Raw genomic sequence first — 23,948 nt, 5'->3', positions numbered from 1 at the left:
AGCTACAAAACTGGCAACACCAAAAAAGATAAATTCTCCAACACACAGGTACACAAACATGTTTTCAAGGGATAGAAGTAGGAAAAAAAATACGTATGAAATAAGTTTAATACATGAATCCTCCTGTAACAAGTCTTTTTGTTTACTATCCGCGAAGAGGTATCCTTTACCTGCCTATCACTTGGGCGACTAGCTCCGTGGCACGCTCTGTCATCTAAGACTGCACTGAGTAGCTCATTGACACATTTAACAGCACGCATCTGATACCCTCGTCCACATGTGGCTGTGCACTGAAAGGACAGAAGCACTTATCAAATGCCATTGTTCAAAAGTTGTATACGTTTTCTTAATATGGTTAATATACTTCCAGATCTTATTAGTGTTTTACATCAGATTCCACACAAAATCAGCAAATGTAATCCATATATATCATTCCATTTAATATAGATAATAAAATTTTGAAGTTAAAATGGACAACTGTTCTATCTTTAAAAAGTTATTAGGGAGGGCTTAGTTGGTTAAACGTATGACTCCTGATTTCGGCTCAGGTCATAACCTCCTGGTTAATGAGTTCGAGCCCTGCATCAGACTCTGAGCTGACAGTGCAGAGCCTGCTTGGGATTCTCTCTCCCTCCTTTCTCTCCCTCTTCCTCCCCGACTTGTGCTCTCTCTCAAAATAAACTTAGAAAAAAAATTCTTAAGTTATGTAAAATAGTGCCTGGGTGGCTTAGTTGGTTAAGCATCCAACTCCTGATTTTGGCTCAGATCATAATCTTGTGGTCGTGAGGTGGGATGTTCTCTCTCAAAATAAACCAAAAAAAATAAAAAAATAAAAAAATAAAAGCTTTGTAAAAATTTCAATAGAGTCTTGATATGTTGGAGGCAGAGTTCATACAATTTAGGAGAACTAAATATTTTTCAAAATCTACCTGGTGTATGTATGTATGGCTTTTAATACACTAAATTATCTTCAAAGAGATAATGAAAGATGATCATCAAGTTGAATGGAAGAGGAGACAAGGTTTCCCATCCACGGTGACAACCTGCATGGGTTAATGGGCTGCCCATCTTCATCCAGCCTGACCACTGCTCATCCTGCAAATTCCTAGCTGTCTGTTTGGCAAAACTTCTGAACAACAAAACTTAACTCTATCTAAATGCAGTAAAGATAATTTAAGACACAGACAATGAAAATATTTAGAATTTAAACAAAGCTGAAGAATAAATTTGCAGCATTTTAGTGAACAAGTGAAATCAAAAGCAAAGCTGAACTATTTATCACAGCGAAATTGGCACTAAAAAAAATTGTGTAGATAACAGTTCACATTTAGGGTATTTTTCCAAGAAGCCAACCCAAATTTAGCTGCATCCATTGCAAGAGTAAAGACACCATAATTTTTGTGCTATTCTATAAAGATGAATTCAACCAGGAAAATCCTTCTCATATACTCACAGAACCCCACGGTCCGACTTGCCAGGAAGCACACGCATGAAGCTCACACGGCCTTAGAGACTCAGGTTTGGTGCTTGGATTGCAGAGACCATCACTCAAGTGGTCTTCATTCAGCTGACACCACACCTGCCGCTGTTTTGTTCCTTTTCCGCATGTAACATGACACTGAAATACAGGTGATTATTTTCAATATTAGTTAACACAAATACCTAAAAAAAAAAAGATCAATTCACACATTGATATGTACTTGAAAGACCATTCTAAGGACAGTTTCCCTTCACTGCTCCAGAGATATTCAGCAAGTAACATCAGCCACCTCAATCCCACTGCAGCTGTCCATTTGTTCTAGAAAAAGGTACTAAACCTTAGGTTATGTAAGTATCTCAGGGTACTGTCAACACTGGGACTTTCTTATGAAAATGGTTAGATATTCAACACTAATGTTACCGTTGCCAGATAGTATATGATTTAAATAATTTAAGAACCATTAATTTGTGATTGCCTTGATAATACATTTATAGAGCAAGAACAAATTACTTTTCTTTAGAGCCTTCGAGCACAAAGCTTTCCTGTAGAAAATTTTAACGTTCTTAGCCTCATCTTTTTAATGTTACCTCACTCCACTCACTAGTAGCCCAACTGGGGCAGGAAAATTCATTGCAATTCTCTGTCGTCACGCGAGGAAGCTCTTGGCATTCTCTGTTAGCAAGACGGTGGCCAAAGTTATTTATACAGTAAGATTCTCGAGACCTTTCCCCTCCTCCACAACTCCTAGAACACTGACAAAACAAAACGAAAACAGTGTGACCTATGGGAAGAATGAAGATTTTAACAAAAATATATTTTAATAATAACTAAATAATTAAATAACAAATTTTTAATAAGAAAAGAGAGGCAACTTTTCTTAAGTAATACTGGTTATTTGTACCTGGGACCATTCTGAATAATGCCATCTTGTTAAGACACAGTCACCATGGCAGGGTTCTCGTGTGGGAGGTTTAAGTTGGTCACCACAGTAGTGGTCATCTACTGGAACAGTCTGTCCTTTATGAATGGAATACTTCATGCAGTGAACATCTAAGGACCTATATCCTTGACCACAATGGGATGAGCATTCACTTTTGCCAATGATGTGCCACCTAGAAAAAAGGAGGTTATTTTACTCAGGGATGCTAATTAATGCAGTTTAAAAAAATGGATTCAGGGGCGCCTGGGTGGCTCAGTCAGTTAGGTGTCTGATTTCAGCTCAGGTCATGATCTCACAGTCTGTGAGTTTGAGCCCCGCATCGGGCTCTGTGCTGACAGCTCAGAGACTGGAGCCTGTTTTGGATTCCGTGTCTCCCTCTCTCTCTGACCCTCCCCCGTTCATGCTCTGTCTCTGTCTCAAAAATAAACGTTAGAAAAAAATTTTTTAAAAAATGGATTCAGAGAAACTCTTGCATACATTTTTTAAAATGGTTAGAATTGATGAACAAGCCACCTGAAGATACTTGATATATCATTAATTTAGATGAAAAATTCTGAGATAAACCCAAACTTCCATTTTTATAGATGAGAAAATGAGGCTTAGGGATATGTGTTCACATGGTAGAAATGGTGAACTTTTGATAAAAATCATTTTCCCCACGAATAAAATCTAACTCTCTAAGTATATAAAAATGGAGGTTGTCTGGTTAAAGCTGGAGATAGGGAGCCAGCACTATAGCTGGTGACTTCATTCTGACTTTTGGTGGTGGTTTGGGAGGTAGGTCCAAGAAACCCCAATCTTTCCCAAAAAACCTTTGCCAACAACTGGTCTAGATCAAGATTACCCAATTACTTAGTGGCAGGTTTAAGACTGAATATATTTAACTCATCAGGTAGAATCTCACTATGCAATCACTCAAAATGATCAGGGAATATCTGGGAATCTGACTCTATCAGTAAGACAAAGCCTTTAGAAGTTGGAAAACTAGGTTTTTGTAAAGCATATCCCATTTCTCATTCTTGTACTCTGTTTTTAGACAGGTCTGCAGAGAAAACTTTTTTTCTGCAAGTAAGAATCTGCTAGTTTTAGCCAAACTATCCCAATTATATATAGTCTAGCCATCTATCCAGCAATATGGGTGCACCAGTATAATGAAGCATAGAGTTCACGGAGTTCAATTCCCAGTAGCACCTCAAGGATTACCTGGTGCTTCACTCCACGAGTGGATGAGATTTCTTCAAGCAGTTCTTTCCACTATGTCTTTAAACAACATATACAAAAATTACCATTCTTGCTGAACAAGAGGTTTTGGCCACCCCTGAATCTTAATGGTCACTTGCTAAACGGGGTTGTTCTTAGCTTTACGGTAAGACCAATATGCCCCTCTCCCGCAAAAGACAGGAAATTTAGAAGTGGAAATTCCCCTGCCCCATAATGTAGGATCACATTTCTTAATGTTTAATGGACAAAATATTGGGAAGACTGAGGAACCAATCTACTAATTCTTTAATCCTCAAACTTTAAAAGTTTATTGGCTCATGAGTTCACCATCGTTCTACAAAACTTATTGTTTCAGATCTTCAAACCACAGATTTTAAGATTAGAGTTTACTTATATATTTATTTTATAAATTTGTTTCCATTTCCTAGATAGAAGTTTGAGGTATTCATCAAATACTATGAATAAACTGCCAAGTTTCACTTGCCAAGTTTCACAGTAAGTTATCGAGCCTGTAATTTTGTATTAGCTGGGACAAAGGATAGACATTAACATACATGGCCATTCAAGCAGGCACTGCACTAGATGCTTTAGATGCTTTATGTCTTAGTTCACTTATGGATTTTAACTTGGTTACTTTACACATACACCGATTATATTACACATTTTTTTTTTTTTTTTTACCTTAGTTCACAGTCTGTATTGCACCTTTCAGTCACAAACAATGGAAGTGGTAAGTGGTCACATCTCTGATCAGAAACCACCATATGATCACTCTTCCGAACGCAGGCAATTTTTCTTCTATGAAGACCTTGGCCATTGTCAAAGGAAAATTAGAAATCAAAGGAAAAATTCTCTTAAGCAGATGTTGTAGGATTATTTAATTCTGCTAATAGCCTGAAGGATTTAGCTAAGAAAGCAAAAAAAAAAAAAAAAAAAAAAAAAAAAAATTCCAATAGGATAGACTAGCATTTTAGTCAGGAATGACTTTCTAGAGTCATTCCTGAAGACTGAAAGTTTGCTTAGTAAAGAAACTTAAGGAGGGCAGGCCAGGTGTGGAGGAGAAAGAAATGCATTAGAGATGGCTGGAGTGGTTGTTAGTGAAGAAATGAGTGATCAGGGTTGGCAATGATGCTACGTAGTACATTGCTGTCCCCCATTATTTGCTTTCCTTTTCCTAGAAGAAAATTGTACATCTCCAGTTGCTACAATGTTATAACTGCCTTTGGGAGGAATATACTTCCTTGTTCATGGACACTGGCTTATGCCAACCAGCTGCAAAAGTCTGTGACCTTTCCACTTGTAAGCAGAAGCGCTAAAAGCCATAATATGTTTCTGCCCAGCTCACTTTCCCTTTTCTGTCTCTAAAACAGCCTTCCCCAGGTGGGGTGATCTTTCAGCCCGGAATCATGAATGAAAAGACACGGACAATAAAAAGACCACTGGTTGCCAAGTTTGAGGGGGCATGGAGGGATTTTTAGGGCACTTAAAGTATTCTTCATGATACTGTAATAGTGGCTACACACCATTAAAAATTTGTCAGAACCCATAATATGCACAACACAGAGTGAACCCTAACGTAAACTATGGAACTTTAAGTATGCATCAATTGTAACAAATGTGCCACATTAATTCAAGATGTTTATAGATGAACTGCAGGGAGGGAGGAGGTGAAAATTTGTGAATTTTCTATACTTTCTGCTCAATTTTTCTATAAACCCAAAACTGCCCTAAAAAGGTGGTCTTAAGTTAAAAATGACATGGATGTAGATACCAAGCTAAGAAGAGTCATAGCCAATTAGCAGCTAAAACACAGCATGAGCAAGAAATAAACTTTTGGTTTTCAGAGCCATTGGATTTGCTAGTTCGTTGTATGCAGTATAACCAGAGAAAAAGCAAACTAAGAAGAGATATAATGGGTCCGAGTAGACAGAACTTTACACTTTCTGCAATGTGGAGACAGGAAGACTTTCAGCAGTCAGTGACACGATCAAGTTTCTGTTTCATCAAAGTTCAACTGTATGCTTCCCGTTAGCTAAACATGAACATGCATGTTTATCTTTATTCCTTCCTAAATACCATCTGAAATAACCATAAGGAATTTTGAAAAGGCACTAACCTAAAAGAACAAAAAGATTAAAAAAAGAAACAGTAGGCAAGAAAAGCAAATTTTAAATATGAAAAGTAGATGGATACAACTAACAGAGCCAAGAAAGCTGAAACTTAAGCCTATGGAGGGGACAAATGAATAAAGAAACTAACCATTCATGCCAAAGAATAAAAGAAAATCCCAGGAATTGAAAACACTAAGTTCCTCTGAAGAGGTGAATGTGTGAGGGGTAGGCCTGAAAAAAATGGAGAACTGATTGAAAAGTATTTACAAAGAACAGTTAGACCCCCTACCCTTCTAGTTAAGAGTGGCACTGTCCAATAAAAACAGAATGTGAGCCATGTGTGTGATTTCACATTTTCTAGTAGTCACGTTAAATAAAGTAAAAAGACATAGGCGAAATGAAAATTTATGTTTAGCCTCAAGTATCTAAAATATCATTTTATGAATATGAAAACTACAATATATTTTACAGCTTTTTCATACTGAGTTCTCAAAATCCATTGGCATTTCACACTTATACCACATTTCAATGGGTGAGCTACATTTGGCTGGTGGCTACCCTATTGGGTAGCAAAGCTCTAGAGAGGTGAACCTAAGGACACAGACATAGCTTAGGGAAGTTGGTGAAGCACTGTGCCCACAAAGGGGGAATTAAGTAAAAGTCTCCATAGTGAATGAGGAGAACCAGGCCTACTGGAATCTTTCTTTCCATTTCCCTCCAGCATCGAGCCAAATTTATGGTTCCACAGTCTCCCTGCTGACCATTTGAAGATGAAAAGATTCCTCTCTTGAGAGGCTCTTTAGCCCCCCCAAAATCAACTGACAATGACATGTGGGGCTTCTCCCCCAATGACACATGAAAGGGTCATTTTGTGATCCATTATTCTATAATGAGGTCTTACTTGACTTGTCTGACCAACACAGAACTTGTAGCATTTTAGCCTTAAATATCAACAGCAAAGTATCAGCAGACATTTCAGGAAATCCACTAACACAAAAGAGACCAAAATAAAAACAAAGGCTAAAATGAAACAGGTCAGAGAGAAAATTTAAAGACTATGATTAATATGGTCAGAGACACAGATATGACACATTTATGAAACAAAATCAAGAGGTTATGAGCAAAAACATTAACCACGTAAATTCAGATCAGTCGAGGAGATTGAATGTCCAAAATATACACATTTCAGAAAAGTGGAGGAGAAAATTTAATGTGAGGAAATTATCAAAGAAATTATGCAGTAAAATTTCTCAAGTCAAAGAATCCATTTCCAAATGTGAATGCCATCCTAATGACCTAGGAAAATAGATGAAAAAAAACACCAACATCAAGGCCAATTGTCCCGAAACTTCATACCACTAGAATTAGAGAGGAGCCACAAAACTACCACAGTGGAAAGTGTCACATAGAAACACAGGCAATCAGAAAAGATGACTGTCAAAATTCTAAAGGACAATCATCTAACTTACAATTTATCCCAAACTACTGATCAAATGTGAAAGGAGAATAATGGTACTTTCAGATAAGAAAGGTCTCAAAACAAAAACAAAACAAAAACAAAAAAACACCATAACACCAAACCACCACCACAACAAAAAACAACTACCTCTGTTTCCCAAGAATATCCTGAGGAATATGTTCCACCAGTGGGAAGTAAAAGAATGCATGGGATTTAGAAAACCAGGAATCCAACACAAAGTAAAAGAGAATCCCAGAAAAATAATGAAGCAGAAGTTCAAGAGGGTAGCCATGTATCAGGACTAAAAGCAACACAACCAAATTAGAGCAAGAGAAAAGAGGGCCACAATAACAGATGAAAAAGTACAGGATAATTGAAACTGACAGATTAAGTTATGTACTTGAAAATATGAAAATGAAATTTATAGCTCTCACAAAGTCTGGGAACGGAGGACATTCCATACACAGAAAAGACTGAATTTCATTTTAGACAAACTAAAAAGTTACACATAAAGAGGGAATATCATCATAGTACGCTATGTGGTAAATCAACTAATAGCTTTTCCCCTCTAGCACAAAATTATTTAAGAGACCGCTGTGCAGTTCAGAGTCCCAAACCATTTCATCAGGTCTTGTCGAACCTTCCATTTGGAGCTTGCTGTTCTTTACTTGGTATGTCCCTCCCCCCGCCTCCCGCCATTTTAGAAGGTTCCTTCACTCACCTGATGTTTGTGCTTATTCCTAGCTCCCCATATCTACTGCCACAGCCCAGCATGCCTAGTGGGTGCTGCAATGCCGTTCCCCGCTTCCCAAATCTCCATTCCCTTCTGTAAGGAAATCTAGGGTCCCTCTGTCAAAATCAACGTCTCCTCCTGTGTTACTATTTTTCCTCCTTCCAGTGTTTATCCTAGTCAGTCTTGCACCATCTACAGCAGCCTCCCTCCAGAGACGCTGTCCTGACAAAAACATCTGTTCCCATGCAAGCATTCTGAGTACCACTATCCCAGCATCACAGGACCAAGTCTGTGATTTTTTTCTGAAGAGGACACCACCATTTCCTCGGTACCTTGAGGTCAGTTTGTTAGTGTGTCCCTCACATTCCCATCACCTCTATGGCTACTGCGTCTGGCAACCCACCTTATTTCAGCTCATTTCCATATGGTTCTAAGAACCCCCTTCTCTGAATCACTGCTCCCCTAAATTCTCAAACCTCTTCTCTAGGCCCCGTGAGAACTACTTTCCAGTGCATAAATTTCCCTGCTCCTTCAGGCTAAATCTCCTCACAGCCTGCTCCACCTTTCCTGTGGCTCTCTGTGCATACCTGTCACATTACATTCACTACTGTAAGCCAAGAAAATCTACTCGTGCTGGTTTCATCCACCAGAAGGTAAAACTTGAATGCAGGACTGGGGTCTTACTTTGAAACAAAGCAGTCCCTCAAATTTAACTGATTTTTAAAAGTATTACACCATTAAGTATACACAATTACAGATTTCCCAAAGACCCCACTCTTCATTTTCTTTCCCTACTGTAAATGCCCCTGGCTTTTCCATTTCAAACTATTCCTCTTTCAGGGATTCATGCCATCAGTACAAAATATATTTCCCTGTGTTCATGGAAGGAAGACAGAGGAACGGAATAATGTCAGACCCCTAACACTGGAAGGAGACAGGTTATTAGGAGAGTGTATGGAGGGGAGTGGAGGAGAGGGAAATCATATACAATACTACCCCTCATCTGTGGTTTTGCTCTCTGTACTTTCAGTCACCTGCAGTCAACTGTGGTCCAGAAGATGATCCACCTTCTAATGTACCTTGGCAAGGGTCAGTATAGCCTAATGCTGTCACAAAGCCTACAGCATTCACCTCACTTCCATCCCATCACAAAAGCATTTTATCACCTCACATCACCACAAGGAGGGGGAGTACAGTACAATAAAGTCTGCAACAACATTCACAGAACTTTTAAGTACAGGTAACCCTTGATCAATATAGGCTTGAACTGTATGGCTCCGTTCACTTATTTTTTTTTTTTTTTTTGATAAATACATTACTGTACCATAAATGTATTTTCTCTTATGATTTTAACATTCTTTCCTTCAGTTTACTTTACTGTGAAACTACAGCATATAATACATGCAACATACAAAATACATGTTAATCAACTGCTTGTTATCAGTAAAGCTTCCAGTGAAGAGTAACCTATTAGTTAAAATTAGTAGTCAAGAGTTATATATCAATTTTTAACCGCATGGGTGTTGGTACTCCTAATTTGTGTGTTGTTCAAGAGTCAAATGTATATTGTTGTAATTGTTCAATTTTATTGCCAGTGTTAATCTCTTACTGTGCCTAATTTATAGATTAACCTTTATCATAGGTATGTATGTATAGGAAAAAAAAAAACATAGCACATAAGAGGTTAGATACCATCCTCAGTTTCAAGCATCTAGTGGAGGTCTTTTGGAATGTATCCTCCATCAATAAGGGGGGGATGAATGTACAAGTTAGAGAAATTTCTTGTGACAGAGAAAGAATGAAAAAATGCAATAAGAGAAAATGCCTGAAAAGGTAGAGATAGAAAAGGCTGTTAAGTATAAGAATGAGTGGGGAGAAAAGTCAGAGATAAAAGAAACCTTTGTGTGTCTTCATGATGGTGTGTGTGTGGGTGTGGGTGGGTGTGTGTGTGTGTGTGTAGACAGTTGGGGAATTCCAGAGGCAGAAAGCCCCCAAAGTATCCCAAGTTATATGAGCATACACACACTTCTGCTTCCTTTACTTAATTCCAGGGTACCTTGACACATCTTGGTACAGTCTTGCCATGGTCCATGCGGATCCCAAGCGAATAGGTCGCTCTTCTCTTCCACAGGGATATTGAAGGAATATCGTACATCAGGGTTGTATAAATTACCCACACACAAAACCTCAAAAATACACAGGAGCATATAATTAATTCATAAAAATATATTCTTGAAAGACATCATTATTATATTTAATAAACGCAAAGCCCTTAACCATCAACTTACTAACGGGATTAAAACTAAGTCTTATTAAGGACCCCTGAGAATTTACCTGCAGAACAATCTCTTCCTCCAGCCGATCAGTACTATTAATTCTTTCAATTGAGCTGTTTGAACCACTGTATTCAAAAATAGCTCCTTGTATGTTGATTTCTTTTTTTGACATACTTACAACAAAATTCCCGTTTAAAAGAAAATTCCCCTGAGTGTCAGATAATGCTGTAAAAGAATAGCACCCATGAAATAGAAAAACAGTACAGTCAACAGCACAGTATTTAAACTTTAAAATTCAAGTCCTTTTCTGAAATTAATGTAAATTAATTTGTAAAACAAATTTTATTTTACTGTAATATGTTATCTAATCCATACTTAGGGAAAAACTATAGCCTATCAGTTTAGGATATTAAATTCACCCTGAGAAGATCTTTCATGAGGCCTGCAGTTTTAGAGGGGACATAGAGGAAGAAGGAAAACAGAAATCATAGACCCAGAAGACACATCAGCTCAATCAGTTTTGGTCATGGATGGTGAGGCAAGAAAGAACATCTAGACTGCTGCAGTGTTCCATTTATACTTGTCTTGGAAAAAATGTACAAAGCTATAAAATTCTAGGGGTATATATTCTAAAAGGCCATCCAATGGCCATACTATTCTCTATATAAATGTCTGGATCTTTTTCATGGAGAGGCACTATGGCTACTGACACACGTACATGACTGCTTTCCAGAATACTCCTATCTCCCCTTCTGTTCATGCCCCGTGTTCTCATTCCCATTGAGGTGTTAATATAAGCATATCAAATACATGTATGTGTATATTTATCCACTATATATTTGTACATACATAAAGTAGTATAGTATATACTCACAATTAGTTACTTTTAAAATCTAAACTGGCCTGGTGTCCACAGTAGTAGGGTAGTAAGATGAACCAAATTTGGCCTGAGAACAATGGGTTTATATTCATATGGTTCTATGTGATCTTGGACAAACCAGTTGCTTAGTTTCCTAACTGCACCAGGAATATTAATTCCTACTTCACAGTCTTTTGAATCAGGATCAAATATAGAAAATGTTTGTTGAAACGTGTAAGTTGTAAAGCGCTGTGTTTTTTAATTTTCAAGAGGATGTCTAATATTTCAAGTGTTATGCTAATAAAAACTCCGTACTAATCAAGCACTATTTTGCTTCCTTTACTTATATACTTTTCAGTAGAACAATAAGCTTTCCAGAAAACATCTGTGTGGCCCTCCAGAGAACCTCACCCAAAGCACACAAGTTACCGAGGGCTAGACTTCTTAATGAATACAACACCCCTGGACAAAGCAATCTTGAAGGGATTATTGCCAAATAAATTTGGACTATAGTCCATAGTATGGACTACAATGACTGTCTTCATATTTTCCTGAGTCCAATGAAAAACCAGTAAAGCTCTAGACATATCCTCTATAATGAAAATTCCTCTAATGAGTTTGTACTTTATCCAAAGTGCATAGGCCTATTTACAAAACTTTCAGTCATATTATAATTAAGGGAAATAAAATTTACTGAGAAAAAAAAACATACATTTTACTACTTTTGGTTACCAAAGCTGATTTTATAAATATGCTTCCAAATCCCTTCTAATAATTTCACCTATTTGCTCAAGTTAGACTGACAGTCCCATTAGTACCTCTATTATAAAGTATATCGATACCTTATTGGTAAACATTTCTGGTTTTTAAACTTGGGCAGAACATGTTGTCCATTCCTAGGAAGATACAAATATCTACATTTGGAACCTAAGAGCAGCATATTAAATATCTACAATATGGTTGCATATATATCTATGTACATGCACCTAGGTACTATTTTTGGCAAAGGAAAAGAAATGCAACAAAATGAAAAAGGAAAATATCAAAATATTTAGGTTTGATTTTCTTTGAAAAATTTTGTTTGCATTTTTTACAAAGGGGAAATCGATTGAACATAAAATTAACCATTATATATATATTTTTTTACATTTATTTTTTTTTCAAAAACAGAGTGAGACAGAGTGCAAGTGGAGGAGGGGCAGGAGAGAAGGAGACACAGAATCTGAAGCAGGCTCCAGGCTCTGAGCAAGAGCTCAGCACAGAGCCCGATGCGGGGCTTGAACCCATGAACCGTGAGATCATGACCCGAGCCGAAGTTGGACACTTAACCAACTGAGCCACCCAAGCGTCTCTAAAATTAACCATTTTAAATTGAGCAATTCAATGGCATTATATTCACAATGTTATACAACTACCACCTCTAATTGTAAAATTTTTTCATTAACTCAAAAGGAAAATCTGCATCCATGAAGCACTTGTTCCCTTTGCATTTACTTTATAATGTCAATTTAAGTCCTGAGGTAAGCTCTTCATTATAGATTCAGATTCCTACTTCTAAGCAGTGATAACTTGGGCCAGTATTTCACATTATTGTGAAACAGATACTTTCGTTATCAGCTCTATACCATCCCTTAATTCCAGCGTGGTGAATTGGGGTAAGTCAATATTAAGGTATCTCCCAGACAGAAGGTAAAGGATTTGTAAAGCATTCTTTTCTTTGGGCCTAAGCGAAATTCTTTAAAGCCAAAAGCTAATTTCCAAAAATAAACAACAAAGTTTATACCCTGGAAGTAGTTGAAGGACAACATACTGTGACTATATTTATTAACATTTAAAAGTCTGAAATCAATTCTCAGTCTTGCTTTAACAGAAGTTTTTTTTTCAAGTCTCTAAGTACTTTTGATACGTGGTTAAAACATTCAATGAAACTCTTTAAAGAACATTTAACCCCAAAGAAGTCTATAATTTTAGATAAAAAGATTTTATATTCTAAATCTAACAGAAAACACTGTTGTGTAGAAATATCCTGAATTTGGAATCTTTATATTCTAAATATACATGCAACTTTAACTGAATATAACCTCTGGTTATATAAAACACTCTTATGGGGATAAAGCAAATTTTTCAGAATTTTGTTCAATGTCTGTAACAGTAAGATCTAAGGAGCCTTATGGTGGCTCAGTCAAGTTAGTGTTTGACTCTTGATTTCAGCGCAGGTCACGATCCTCATGTTGTAGGATGGAGAGCCACTTTGGGTTTTGTGCTGAGCATGGCACCTGCTTATGATGGTCTCTTTCCCTTTGCCTCTCTCCCCCATTTGTGTGCGCACTCTAAAAAAGAAGATCTAGCATATAACTCAAGAGGAAAACATTCAGGGAGTCAGATGACTTGAGCTGAGTATGAACTGAAATGCCTGTTTGCTCAAGGGGCTCTTCTTGCCTTCCAAGAATTCCCATCAACCGCAGACCTCCATGAAATTGCACACAAATCACATATTGGCTGCTGTTTACTAGAAATGTTTACCAAGGTAATTGTCATCTTCTGGTTTTCCAGAATAGCTGTGCTGAAGAATATCAATGTTTGTTGCTCCTGCGGGAATCTTGACAACAACATTATAACCTGCAATATAATTTTATGCGTGTTAATTTTCACAAGCTGATGGCCCAGAGGCTATTACTGAATGACTGAAAAATCTGAATAGTATAGTCAGACTTAATTTCATCTTCAAAAAATGATACAGTGTTTATTCTTTTTGAATCTTTTTTTTTTTTTTTTGTAGAAAACCACAAATTACTAAGGATTGAGAAAACACTGTTGTGTAGAAATATCCTGAATTTGGAATCTTAAAGTACACTTCCTAATTTTTCTTCTAAAATTCTGAATGTAGAATGAGAATGGAAATTAGGATTCTAGTTCCTGAGATATTTAGAACACATTCATTTTTAAATTTGACGAATACTTTTGGATTTTCTATTTTCTAATGGGAAAAAAAATCGGGGTTTCAAATGCTATTCAAAAATCTGGAAGAGATGAAAATAGTTGCTCATTGCTCTATGTTTACACAGAGATTCAGTGAACAGCAAAATAAAGTTAATAACATTTTTTTAAGCATTTAGTTTCTACTGTAAGCAGGAATTTCTGTAGCTACCTCCAAAATGTTACATTATTCTTAAAAGTCTACTAATACATTATCATGGCAGAAGTAAAACATTTATTTTAAGGAAATTAAAATATTTCTACTTTATGAGATCAAATTTAACAATACTGGCACTGCTCAAAAGATGAGGAAATAGTGTATATTAAGAAGTGTTTTCCCTACACCATAAACATTGCTACTACATAGTTTTCCAAATACTCTCAGGTTTAAAGTGAGCCATTAATTTTGCTCTAGTGATTATTATAAGTGGTTCCTTTTCCTTATTAGTTTTTCTTTCTATTTAATACATGGATTAAAACTTGTGATTTTTCTCATATACTAACTTTGTTAAATATGGAACAAAATTAGGAAGTCTTAAGAGATTAAATTTGGGGCATCTATCTGAGTGGCTCAGTTCGTTTAGTGTTTGACTCTTGGTTTTGGCTCAGGTCATGATTTCACAGTTCAGGAGTTCGAGCCCAGCATCAGGCTCCCACTGGCAGTGCAAAGCCTGCATGGGATTCTCTCTCCCCTCTCTCTGCCCCTGCCCCACATGTGCTTGCACATGCTCTCTCTCAAAATGAAAAGAAGATAAAAATCAAAGATTAAGTTTGTAGCCCTGATAGATTACCTTGCATGTTTTTAGAGCACATTTATCTATTTCCCTTTAGGGGATCAGATTTTAAAAATAAAGTGATAAACGGTCTAAAACTACATACACTACATGCATATTGGTTTTATGTCAACAGCCTACCAGAAACATTTTTAATTAATTTTTTCACTATTAAATATTCCTACTACCACCACTACTCAGGTCTTTGCAGTTATCGTTTTTCAACAAAGCAATTTCTAGGTATTGCAAATGTGAAAGGCAAAGGCTACCACCAGGGGGCAGAAATGTGACAAAGGCTACAACTGTACAAATGAATTTAACATCTTTTTCCATTTGCAAACTGATTAATTCATAATACAATTTTGGCAAGGCTATATATTTGATACTAATGTGGTACATGTGGTTTTCTACAAAAAAAAAAAAATTGTTTTTCAGTGGATACAGACCAAACTGATAAATGTGCCATTTTTAACTGGATCAAATGTGTGTGGCTCCTATAAAATAATGGATCTTAACCACAAAAATAACGTCAAATCTAGTGATTGAGATTCATAAGCATCACCCGAGTGTAAAATGTACTATACTTTTCATACGGATAAAAACAAAGTGTTGGTTTTAAATTATACTGCTTTAATTGAAGCAATTCATACTAAACTGTTTGAACACAATTTAAGGCTGATAAACTAAAAAATACATTTTTCATTTTGCAAAGAAAATTCTACAGAACTACATTTGCTACCATAAAAAGGAAAAGATTGTCCTAGCAAAGTCTCAGAATAGAAAATATGATATATTCTCCTACTAATTTTAAAGAGAAGTGAAATTGATTATATTCCATTTTTACATCACATATGAGGGAAAATTAGAAAAATACATAGCTTACCATAATGAGCACTGTTGAAGACACCTGCCATTGTCTGGCATGAAGAATTATCCCCACCACACACTCCACATTTGTCTCTCCTGGCCTTGGAGTTTAACACATGATCACAGCCAGCTTGCTTCAAAATAACCATTACAACCAAGATTATAAAAATGACTCATTATAAGCATGATGCCTTACAAACTTTTCACAAGTACTCTTTCAATTAATAGGTGATTCGATACAATAGGATTTTTCAGAGGATCTATTGATTTTGTTATACATCAATATTTTCACACACCTTTTCACATGGTTGAAAAAAAAGGTTCAAAGGGTCATCCACATACCTCCTGCATCAAAATCACACGGGATGGCATTTAAAAAGGCAGATCCCAGATTTTCTGAATTAAAAATCCTTGGAGGTAAAAACTAGGAATCTGTGTTGTAACAAACATGGACAATAATTCTTATGTCCACCATCCATTTAAGCCGCTTTTTAAAGAAATTAATTCAAAGAAACAACAAAAAAAATCTGATTTAAGGAACACATTTAAAATAACTAACAGGATGTTTTTTGTGATTTTTTTTTAACTCAAAATCTTAGAACTCTGGGAATAGAGTACATTTGAAAATTTACTTCTCCAAAATTAATAACCAGCAAAATAAGTTAATGTAAAGAATGTGTTTATGTAAAGAATGAGTGATTTGATAAAGGTGAGAGTGAATGGTTTGATCCAGGGGTTAAGAACAAGCACAGTTCGGGGCGCCTGGGTGGCGCAGTCGGTTAAGCGTCCGACTTCAGCCAGGTCACGATCTCGCGGCCCGTGAGTTCGAGCCCCGCGTCAGGCTCTGGGCTGATGGCTCGGAGCCTGGAGCCTGTTTCAGATTCTGTGTCTCCCTCTCTCTCTCTGCCCCTCCCCCGTTCATGCTCTGTCTCTCTCTGTCCCAAAAATATAAAAAAAAAAAAAAAAAGAACAAGCACAGTTCTCTATGCAGATACTGTCTTCTGCAGACACTGCAACAACTCTTTGTTCTTTAGAATACTCCTAAAATTTAATGATCAAAAAAAATTTCATGAGGTTACTCAAATTTATACACAGAGTATTTCCCAAATTTTGACCAGATATTTTCTGAAAGTAATCTGCATCTATAAGTTCAGATAATCATTGTTTTTCCATTGTATAGGACTTCCTGCTAATTTAGATAAAACCTATTTCTCAGGCCACAGAGTACCCCTTTTCTAGCCTCCAGGTTATTTTTTCCTTTTCTTTGAACATCTCATCAGACCTTTGAGTGCAAAGCATTTTATCATCCAGGTAACTGGTAGGCAATAGATGTTTGGCTAACAGAAAATTGGTCCTCTCAAGTTCTGCCTTAACCCAAAGAATGAGTTCATATTACATTTGTAGTCTTTAGACCAAATTCATTATCCTAATTCTCAAACCCACTGTTTTTTAAGATCACCATCTGTAATGTATGTGCTTTAATTCAGGGTCTCATCTGCTTCTCACCCAGAATCCTAACCAGCTGACCTATCTCCAATCCTCTCCTAAACCATTGGATTATGAAGATTCTAACATGCAGATCAAATCATATCTCTCACTCAACTCCAAATTCTTTCCAGGGACCTTCAGAACTTCAGACAAGAAGTGCAAGTAATAGCCAATCCCTATGTCCAACCCTGGTCCCTTACTTCCTCACCTTTACTACAACCTACTCATTCTCAATTAGCTCAAGCCTCACACCCTCCACAAGGGTTCTCTGAATCACTTACACCCTTTTCTCACACAACATCCCTTCCTCAAGATCCCTACGGCACCCTGTACATGATCCCAAAGTCCTGCATTTGAATTATTTACATGTCTCTCCCCTACTAACCTGGGACTATCTTTGAGTAGTAACTAGAACAGTATCCAGTATTTAGTAGATACTCAGTGAATGCCTGTTGGATGCACGTGGGAAGTGAAGGACAAGGATGAAAAGAGGGAGGGGGGAGTATCATCAACTAACCAATGGGGGAGGGGTCACCAGAGAGGGACTCATTTCAAGTAGCAAAAAGGACTTTACAACCCTGTGTCCTAATATTTTCTATCTTTTGAAGAAGCCGATCTCATGCCTCATCTTGATTTCGCATACCTCAAGCAAAACAAAACCAGCAAACTTTTCAAAAAAAATTTTTTTTAACATTTATTCATTTTTGAGAGACACAGAGAGAGAGAGAGAGAGTACAACCCGAGGAAAGGCAGAAGGAGGAGGAGACACAGAATCCAAAGCAGGCTCCAGGCTCTGAGCTGTCAGCACAGAGCCTGACACAGGGCTTGAACTTACCAACCACAAGATCATGACCTGAGCTGAAGTCGGACACTTAACCTACTAAGCCACCCAGGCACCCCTTAGCAAGCTTATCTTAATGTTTTGTGAGTCACTCTGGATGACAGAGAATTCCTTAGTCATAGTCTCTTGACCATATTCCTAAAGATAGGGTGATATCACTAAAGGGCACTGCACTGGAATTCATGATAATTCCAGAACTGTACTCTGATGCTATAGAAGTAATATTTGGTTACAGAAAAAGAAAAATATTCTCAAAGTCATTTTACATATAAGTTACCTACCCGACACAGGCCTTGAACACAGATGTCATTAGTTTCAGTTCCACAAGGAGTACCATCGGCAACCCTATCCCTCAACTGGTAGAAGTTTGTGGTTCCAGCAACCCGACAATAGAGTTTACAGCGATCTTTTATGGCAACTGTAAGAAAAAGTCAAATTTTTGGTGTACAATAATACAGCTGTGTGTTCCTAGGTCTCAAGAAATTTTTACATCAAAAAAATATTCTAACTACTTACTCCCACTGTATTTTGGAAGCCACCTCACATTAGGGGAAAGACCATTGATGTTGAAATGTTTACCATCAAAATCAGAGCACTGCTTCTCTCGAAAGTCTTGCTTGCCTTTTGGACATGAATCAGTATTACATGATCGAAATTTCATCCTGCGGCCCACACAGTACTTTCCTCCGTTTCTTGGCCTAGTCAAATTCATTACATTTTAAAGCACATCAGTACAATATTCTTTCTGCCATTTACTTCTCAAACTGTTCCATTCTGTTCCGGGATCTGGAAAACTAATTATGTCCCACTAACACTTCCTGTTTAACAGAAGTATATTACATGGCTTTTAAGCAATTGTATGGCTAATGAACTGTAAAGACATTCATCTTAAGATAGACACTGTGGTCTGGAGGGCAGCAATGATAGCTTATTCATGACTTAACTCACAAGGAACTAACTGATGGGAATTTGGTTTAAAATTTCAGAATAGGGTTTGTTCATTTGGGGGGTAAAAAACAAACATAATGAACCAAAGATAATCAAGATTATACCATGTTAAAGAAATATCCAGGCATCATTGTTTTGTATATACTACTTATCGCTCACTTCCATGAGTTTCATGCTATCTATATCCATCCATCTCTATTTCAACTTACACTGGAAAATAAAAATTCGTTTTGTCAGCATTTTTTAAATATGAAAACTTCCAGCATAATTTAGCTATTCTGGAATTCCAATGATCGAAGTCATTTCAGAGTATTGTCATCTCTGCATCAAAAATTCTTTATTGCTTACCAATTTATCATAACAACAGACACAGTACTTAAAAATCTTTATGGAATCTCTATGTTCTTTTAAAGATTTTGAGGAGGGGGAACATATGCTTCAGTACTTATTTGAGCTAAAGACACTGATGCATCTATGAGAAGCAGAGAAAGAAAATATGACATGTCAAATTACACAAAAGAGTAACAACTGGTCATGAAGGTACAGATTTTATCCAGAAGAGTCAACACACAGCTTAAAGGAGCCAGGATTTCAATGGAAACACAGTAAGTATTAAAATGCCCTTATATTACTGTCATTTCATTTTTACAACTATTCCTCAAATGTAATCTCAATCAGAAAAAAGCTCTTAAATTCATATTCTAAAAGATTAAGCTGGTTAATATATAAATATTTATATATATTATATATAATACATATAATTATATATATTAGTTATATATATCATTAATTTTAAATAGTTATTAAATAATTATATGTATATTGTTATTAAAATAAATAATATATATATATTTTTTAAAGGTTTGAGTCTACCAAGATATAAGGTAATAGGGCTCAAAGTATTCCAGAAGTTTTCTAAATCTCAGAAACTTACAGACTGACCTCCTCCAGTATAGAAGTGAATGAAACTGATGTTTACTTTCTGGTGCCTTGAGATAATCTTAATTTACAGTGACATAAAAAAGACATACTCGGGGCGATTACAGAGCCTGCTTGTGCTTTTGATTCCACCTCCACATGTTCTTGAACAAGAGCTGTAAGGTCCCCATGGTCCCCAATCACCATCTACAGGACGTGTTTCCATTTCTTTGTTTACACATAGCCCGTGGTGGCAATGCTTAAACAAACAAAAAAATACACAAAGAAATGATTCATACATACCCAATTGCAATATCACAGTAATTTAAATACCATAAATATCAGTGGAGAAAATGCACACAACTTAAAGATATTGATTCAGAAATGGGATTACATTTGACACTCAAATATTTTCTGAATATCTGCTGAGTAAGATCTGTAGAATGCAAAAAAGGAAGGAAATTTCCCTTGCCTTTAAAATGTTGAGTTTCACTGGGGGAGGGAATACTTGTATAGGGAAAACACAGTAAGATGAAAACTTTAAAGAAGTGACTATTAATACAATATAGATATATGCTTCTGGTTTTTTATGCAAAGATACGTATCACTCTCCCACTTTTTTTAGCGGTTTACTTCATCTCATCCAAAGCCTCAATGATCACTTTCTTACTTTCAACAAGAAAATGGAAATGTACACGAGAAGCTGCTCACTATCTACTATTCCTTTTATCCACCTAAGGGCACCTGTGCTCAATCCTCAACCTTCCCACCGGTTAGGGTACATGAAAAATCCATGGTCCTAGCCAAAGTCAATCCCTCTGTGCACTTGATCTCAAACATCACTGGCTCCAAACATCACTGCAACAATTCTCCCCTCTCTCCTACAGCATCATTGTTCCAGTCTCTAATATATAAAAACTAACCAAGGGTGCCTGGGTGGCTCAGTCAGTTGAGCGACCCACTTAAACTCAGATCATAATTTCATGGTGCGTGAGTTCGAGCCCCGCCGGGGGATTGTGGCTGTCTGCCCAGAGCAAGTTTCTGTCCCCCTTTCTCTGCCCCTCTCCCACTTGTGCTCTCTCTCAAAAACAAAAACAAAAAGAAGCTAACCAAAAAGTGGTCCATGCACTGATGCCAGTCTGTGAACTAGTCACTGCAAGGAGTAGAGAAATTGAAAATAAGTACTGAATTTAGAAACGTTTATAGGATTTGGGCAGTAATTTCATGTTTATCAATGTTAAAAGTGGGCTTATATTGGGGCACCTGGGTGGCTCAGTCGGTTAAGCAAAGGACTCCTGATTTCAGCTTAGGTCATGATCTCTCTCACGGTTGGTAAGATCAAGACCCACCTAGGGCTCTGTGCTGACAGCATGGAGCCTGCTTGGGATTCCCCATCTCCCTCTCTGCCCCTTCCCTGCTCATGCTAGCATTTTCTCAAAAGTAAACGTCAAAATGGCTTGTATTTGTTTTCGTTGTGGTACAATACCCAACACAAAATCACCATCTTAACCATTTTAAGTGTGGAATTCAGTAGCATTAAAATGCATTCATATTGTTGTGCAACCATCACTGCCATTCATCCACAGAGCTCTTCATCTTCCCAAACTAAAACTCTATACTCTTGAAACACTAACTCCCCATTCGCTCTCCCCTCCCCCGCCCAGCCCCTGGCAACCACCATTCTACTTTCTGTTTCCATGAATTCGGCTACTCTATATATCTCATAGAATTAAAATCATGCATCACTTGTCTTTCTGTGACTAGCTTATCTCACTTAGCATAAGGTCCTTAAAGTTCACCCACATTGTAGCATGTGTCATAACTTCCTTTTAAGGCTGAATAATATTCCATTGTATGTGTGTATATAACATTGTTTTTTCATTCATCCATTGATGGCCACTTGGGTTACACTTCCACATCTTGGCTATACAGAATAAATGCTGATGGCCACAGGCCTGTACAGAGATCTCAAGGCTGTTTGCAGTTCTTTGGCATATATACCCAGAGTGGTATTGCTGGATTAGATGATTCTATTCTTTTTCTTAATTTTTTAATGTCTATTTTTGAGAGAGACAGAGAGCAAGCAAGGGAGGGGCAGAGAGCGAGGGAGACACAGAATCCGAAGCAGGTTCCAGGTTCTGAGCCATCAGCACAGAGCCCAATGAGGGGCTCGAACCCACAAACCGTGAGATCATGACCTGAGCTAAAGTCGGACACTTAACTGACTGAGCCACCCAGGCATCTCTGTATTTTTAATTTGAAGATCTGCCACACTCTTTTCCAGAGAATTGGCTTACATTTTGAAGGTTTTTGTCATTTTGAATGTTTTTTTTTCTAATCATTTCCATCATTTTGTACAAGTATTGATTTAAATTATCAGAAATTTTAAAAAAGACTGGTCCTTTACTAGAGCTAATTGGAGAAGTACTCCATTAGTTCATTCTCATTAATATACAAACATACATAATTACCCTCTTTAACAGAATTTTCCTTAGATCTCACTTTCCCCACCAGCTACTGTTTTGTTTCTCCTTGAAAAAGCCGTCCATGACCATGGTCTCTCACTGCCTCTGCTCTCACAGCCCCACCCTCCATGAAGCAGCTCATGTGGACATCACCCAATGCCCAGTTCTCAGTCTCTGTCTTACTTGATTTAGCAGTATCATTTTTCCCCCTTCTTGGTTTCTAGGTCTCCACTTAATGCTGAACTTTTTGGGCTCACATCACCTTTATGCTTCCCTATCAACAAAGATCACTCCCAGCCCAGATCCTTCTCCTGAACTCCAGGCTTGTGTATATAGCTGTTTACACATCTTCACTTTAACGTCTTACATTTCACAAATCACACCAAAAGTCAACTGCCAACCCCTTAAAATCTGCTGATACGATCTAAGTTGATCAGCCAAAAACAGTCAACCTCTTCTTTACAGTTCACATTTAACATGTTAGCAAATGTTCTAGTTCCTTCAAAAGCAAATTGACTTTTAAGTATCAACCTAGTGCTCCCAGCTCTGGTGTGAGCCACTGTCATCTCTCATCTCTATCACTGCCATACCTCTCCAAGTAGATCTCCTCTGTTTCCAACTCTTGCTCTCTAGAGTTTAGTCTCAACAGCAATCATAATGATCCTTTTCAACTTACTTTAAAAGTTAGCTCAAATCAGGTGACTCCTCTGCTCAAATCCGTCTTTTTCATTCTGAATAAATGCAAAGTTCTCACAATGGCCGACAGGGACCTACAAAATACTCCTCCAGTTACTTCCTATATACCACCCTTCACCCCAGCCACAATGTCCTTCCTTACTCTTCCTTGAACCACTCCAATACTGCAGATTTAGGAGTTTAGCTGTTCTTTGCCTGGAGCTCAGTTCCCCACAATATTCTCCATAGCTAACTCCCTCATTTTAAGATAGCTCATTAGTCAACTTTCCATAAAATTTGCTTTGACCACTACATTTTAAATTGCAGTCAGCCCTCTCCCACTACGAATGTAAGCTTCATGAAGGCAGCGATCTTTTCTTTTTTGTTTGCTGATGTATCCTGAGCACCTAGAATAGTGCCTGACACATAGTGGGTCCTTGATAAATCTTTGTTGAATGAATGAATCCTATAACCAAGCTTATTAATTAGCAGGAAAAAAAGCTTTGTGCCCTCCATTAAGATCATTCAAAATGATAAAGCCATTAAAAGTAAAAAAAAAAATCTCTGAATAGAATGTACTATGTTCTTGTAAATTTGGGGAACATCTTCCAGAAACGTTTCAAATAATCCTTTAGCACTATTTCTGAAAAATCCAAGAAAAAGAATGTTGTATTGTTCACCATGTAAAAAAAACCAAAAAGTCAAGTCATTGTCAGGTGAGTTCCACTCTATGTTTATGCTAATAGTTTTACTACCACAAGTATTTAAAAGATAGTCTTATACGAAAGATAGTCACAAGATAAAGGGACTAAAAGAATATTGAAGCAAAAGATAGAACATTTCGAATTTCCTTGAAAAAAGGCCCATTTATTATTGAATGTGGCTAATGCAAAGAGGCTCACTCTCTTCAATAAATGA

At 37.1% G+C, this 23,948-nt stretch overlaps 1 protein-coding gene across 3 annotated transcripts in view; it reads right to left on the bottom strand.

The window, feature by feature from the left end:
* Positions 1-23,948, bottom strand: part of ADAMTS20 (ADAM metallopeptidase with thrombospondin type 1 motif 20) — a 178,399-nt gene that overhangs the window by 82,601 nt on the left and 71,850 nt on the right. For all 3 annotated transcript variants that reach the window (XM_019452494.2, XM_019452495.2, XM_019452496.2), the window contains exons 12-23: positions 20,004-20,149; positions 18,541-18,722; positions 18,306-18,442; positions 15,712-15,829; positions 13,603-13,698; positions 10,279-10,445; positions 10,001-10,130; positions 4,323-4,449; positions 2,382-2,592; positions 2,068-2,232; positions 1,454-1,618; positions 171-290 (exon numbers count right to left, since the gene is read on the bottom strand). In XM_019452494.2, coding sequence (XP_019308039.2) covers positions 171-290; positions 1,454-1,618; positions 2,068-2,232; positions 2,382-2,592; positions 4,323-4,449; positions 10,001-10,130; positions 10,279-10,445; positions 13,603-13,698; positions 15,712-15,829; positions 18,306-18,442; positions 18,541-18,722; positions 20,004-20,149 — 1,764 coding nt within the window. The remainder of the gene's footprint in view (positions 1-170; positions 291-1,453; positions 1,619-2,067; positions 2,233-2,381; positions 2,593-4,322; positions 4,450-10,000; positions 10,131-10,278; positions 10,446-13,602; positions 13,699-15,711; positions 15,830-18,305; positions 18,443-18,540; positions 18,723-20,003; positions 20,150-23,948) is intronic.

The sequence above is a fragment of the Panthera pardus genome, unplaced genomic scaffold (genome assembly GCF_024362965.1).
Source record: "Panthera pardus isolate Hobbes unplaced genomic scaffold, ASM2436296v1 HiC_scaffold_6, whole genome shotgun sequence".
In the NCBI taxonomy this organism is placed as follows: domain Eukaryota; kingdom Metazoa; phylum Chordata; class Mammalia; order Carnivora; family Felidae; genus Panthera; species Panthera pardus.
This window is presented reverse-complemented; position numbering and strand designations above follow the sequence as displayed.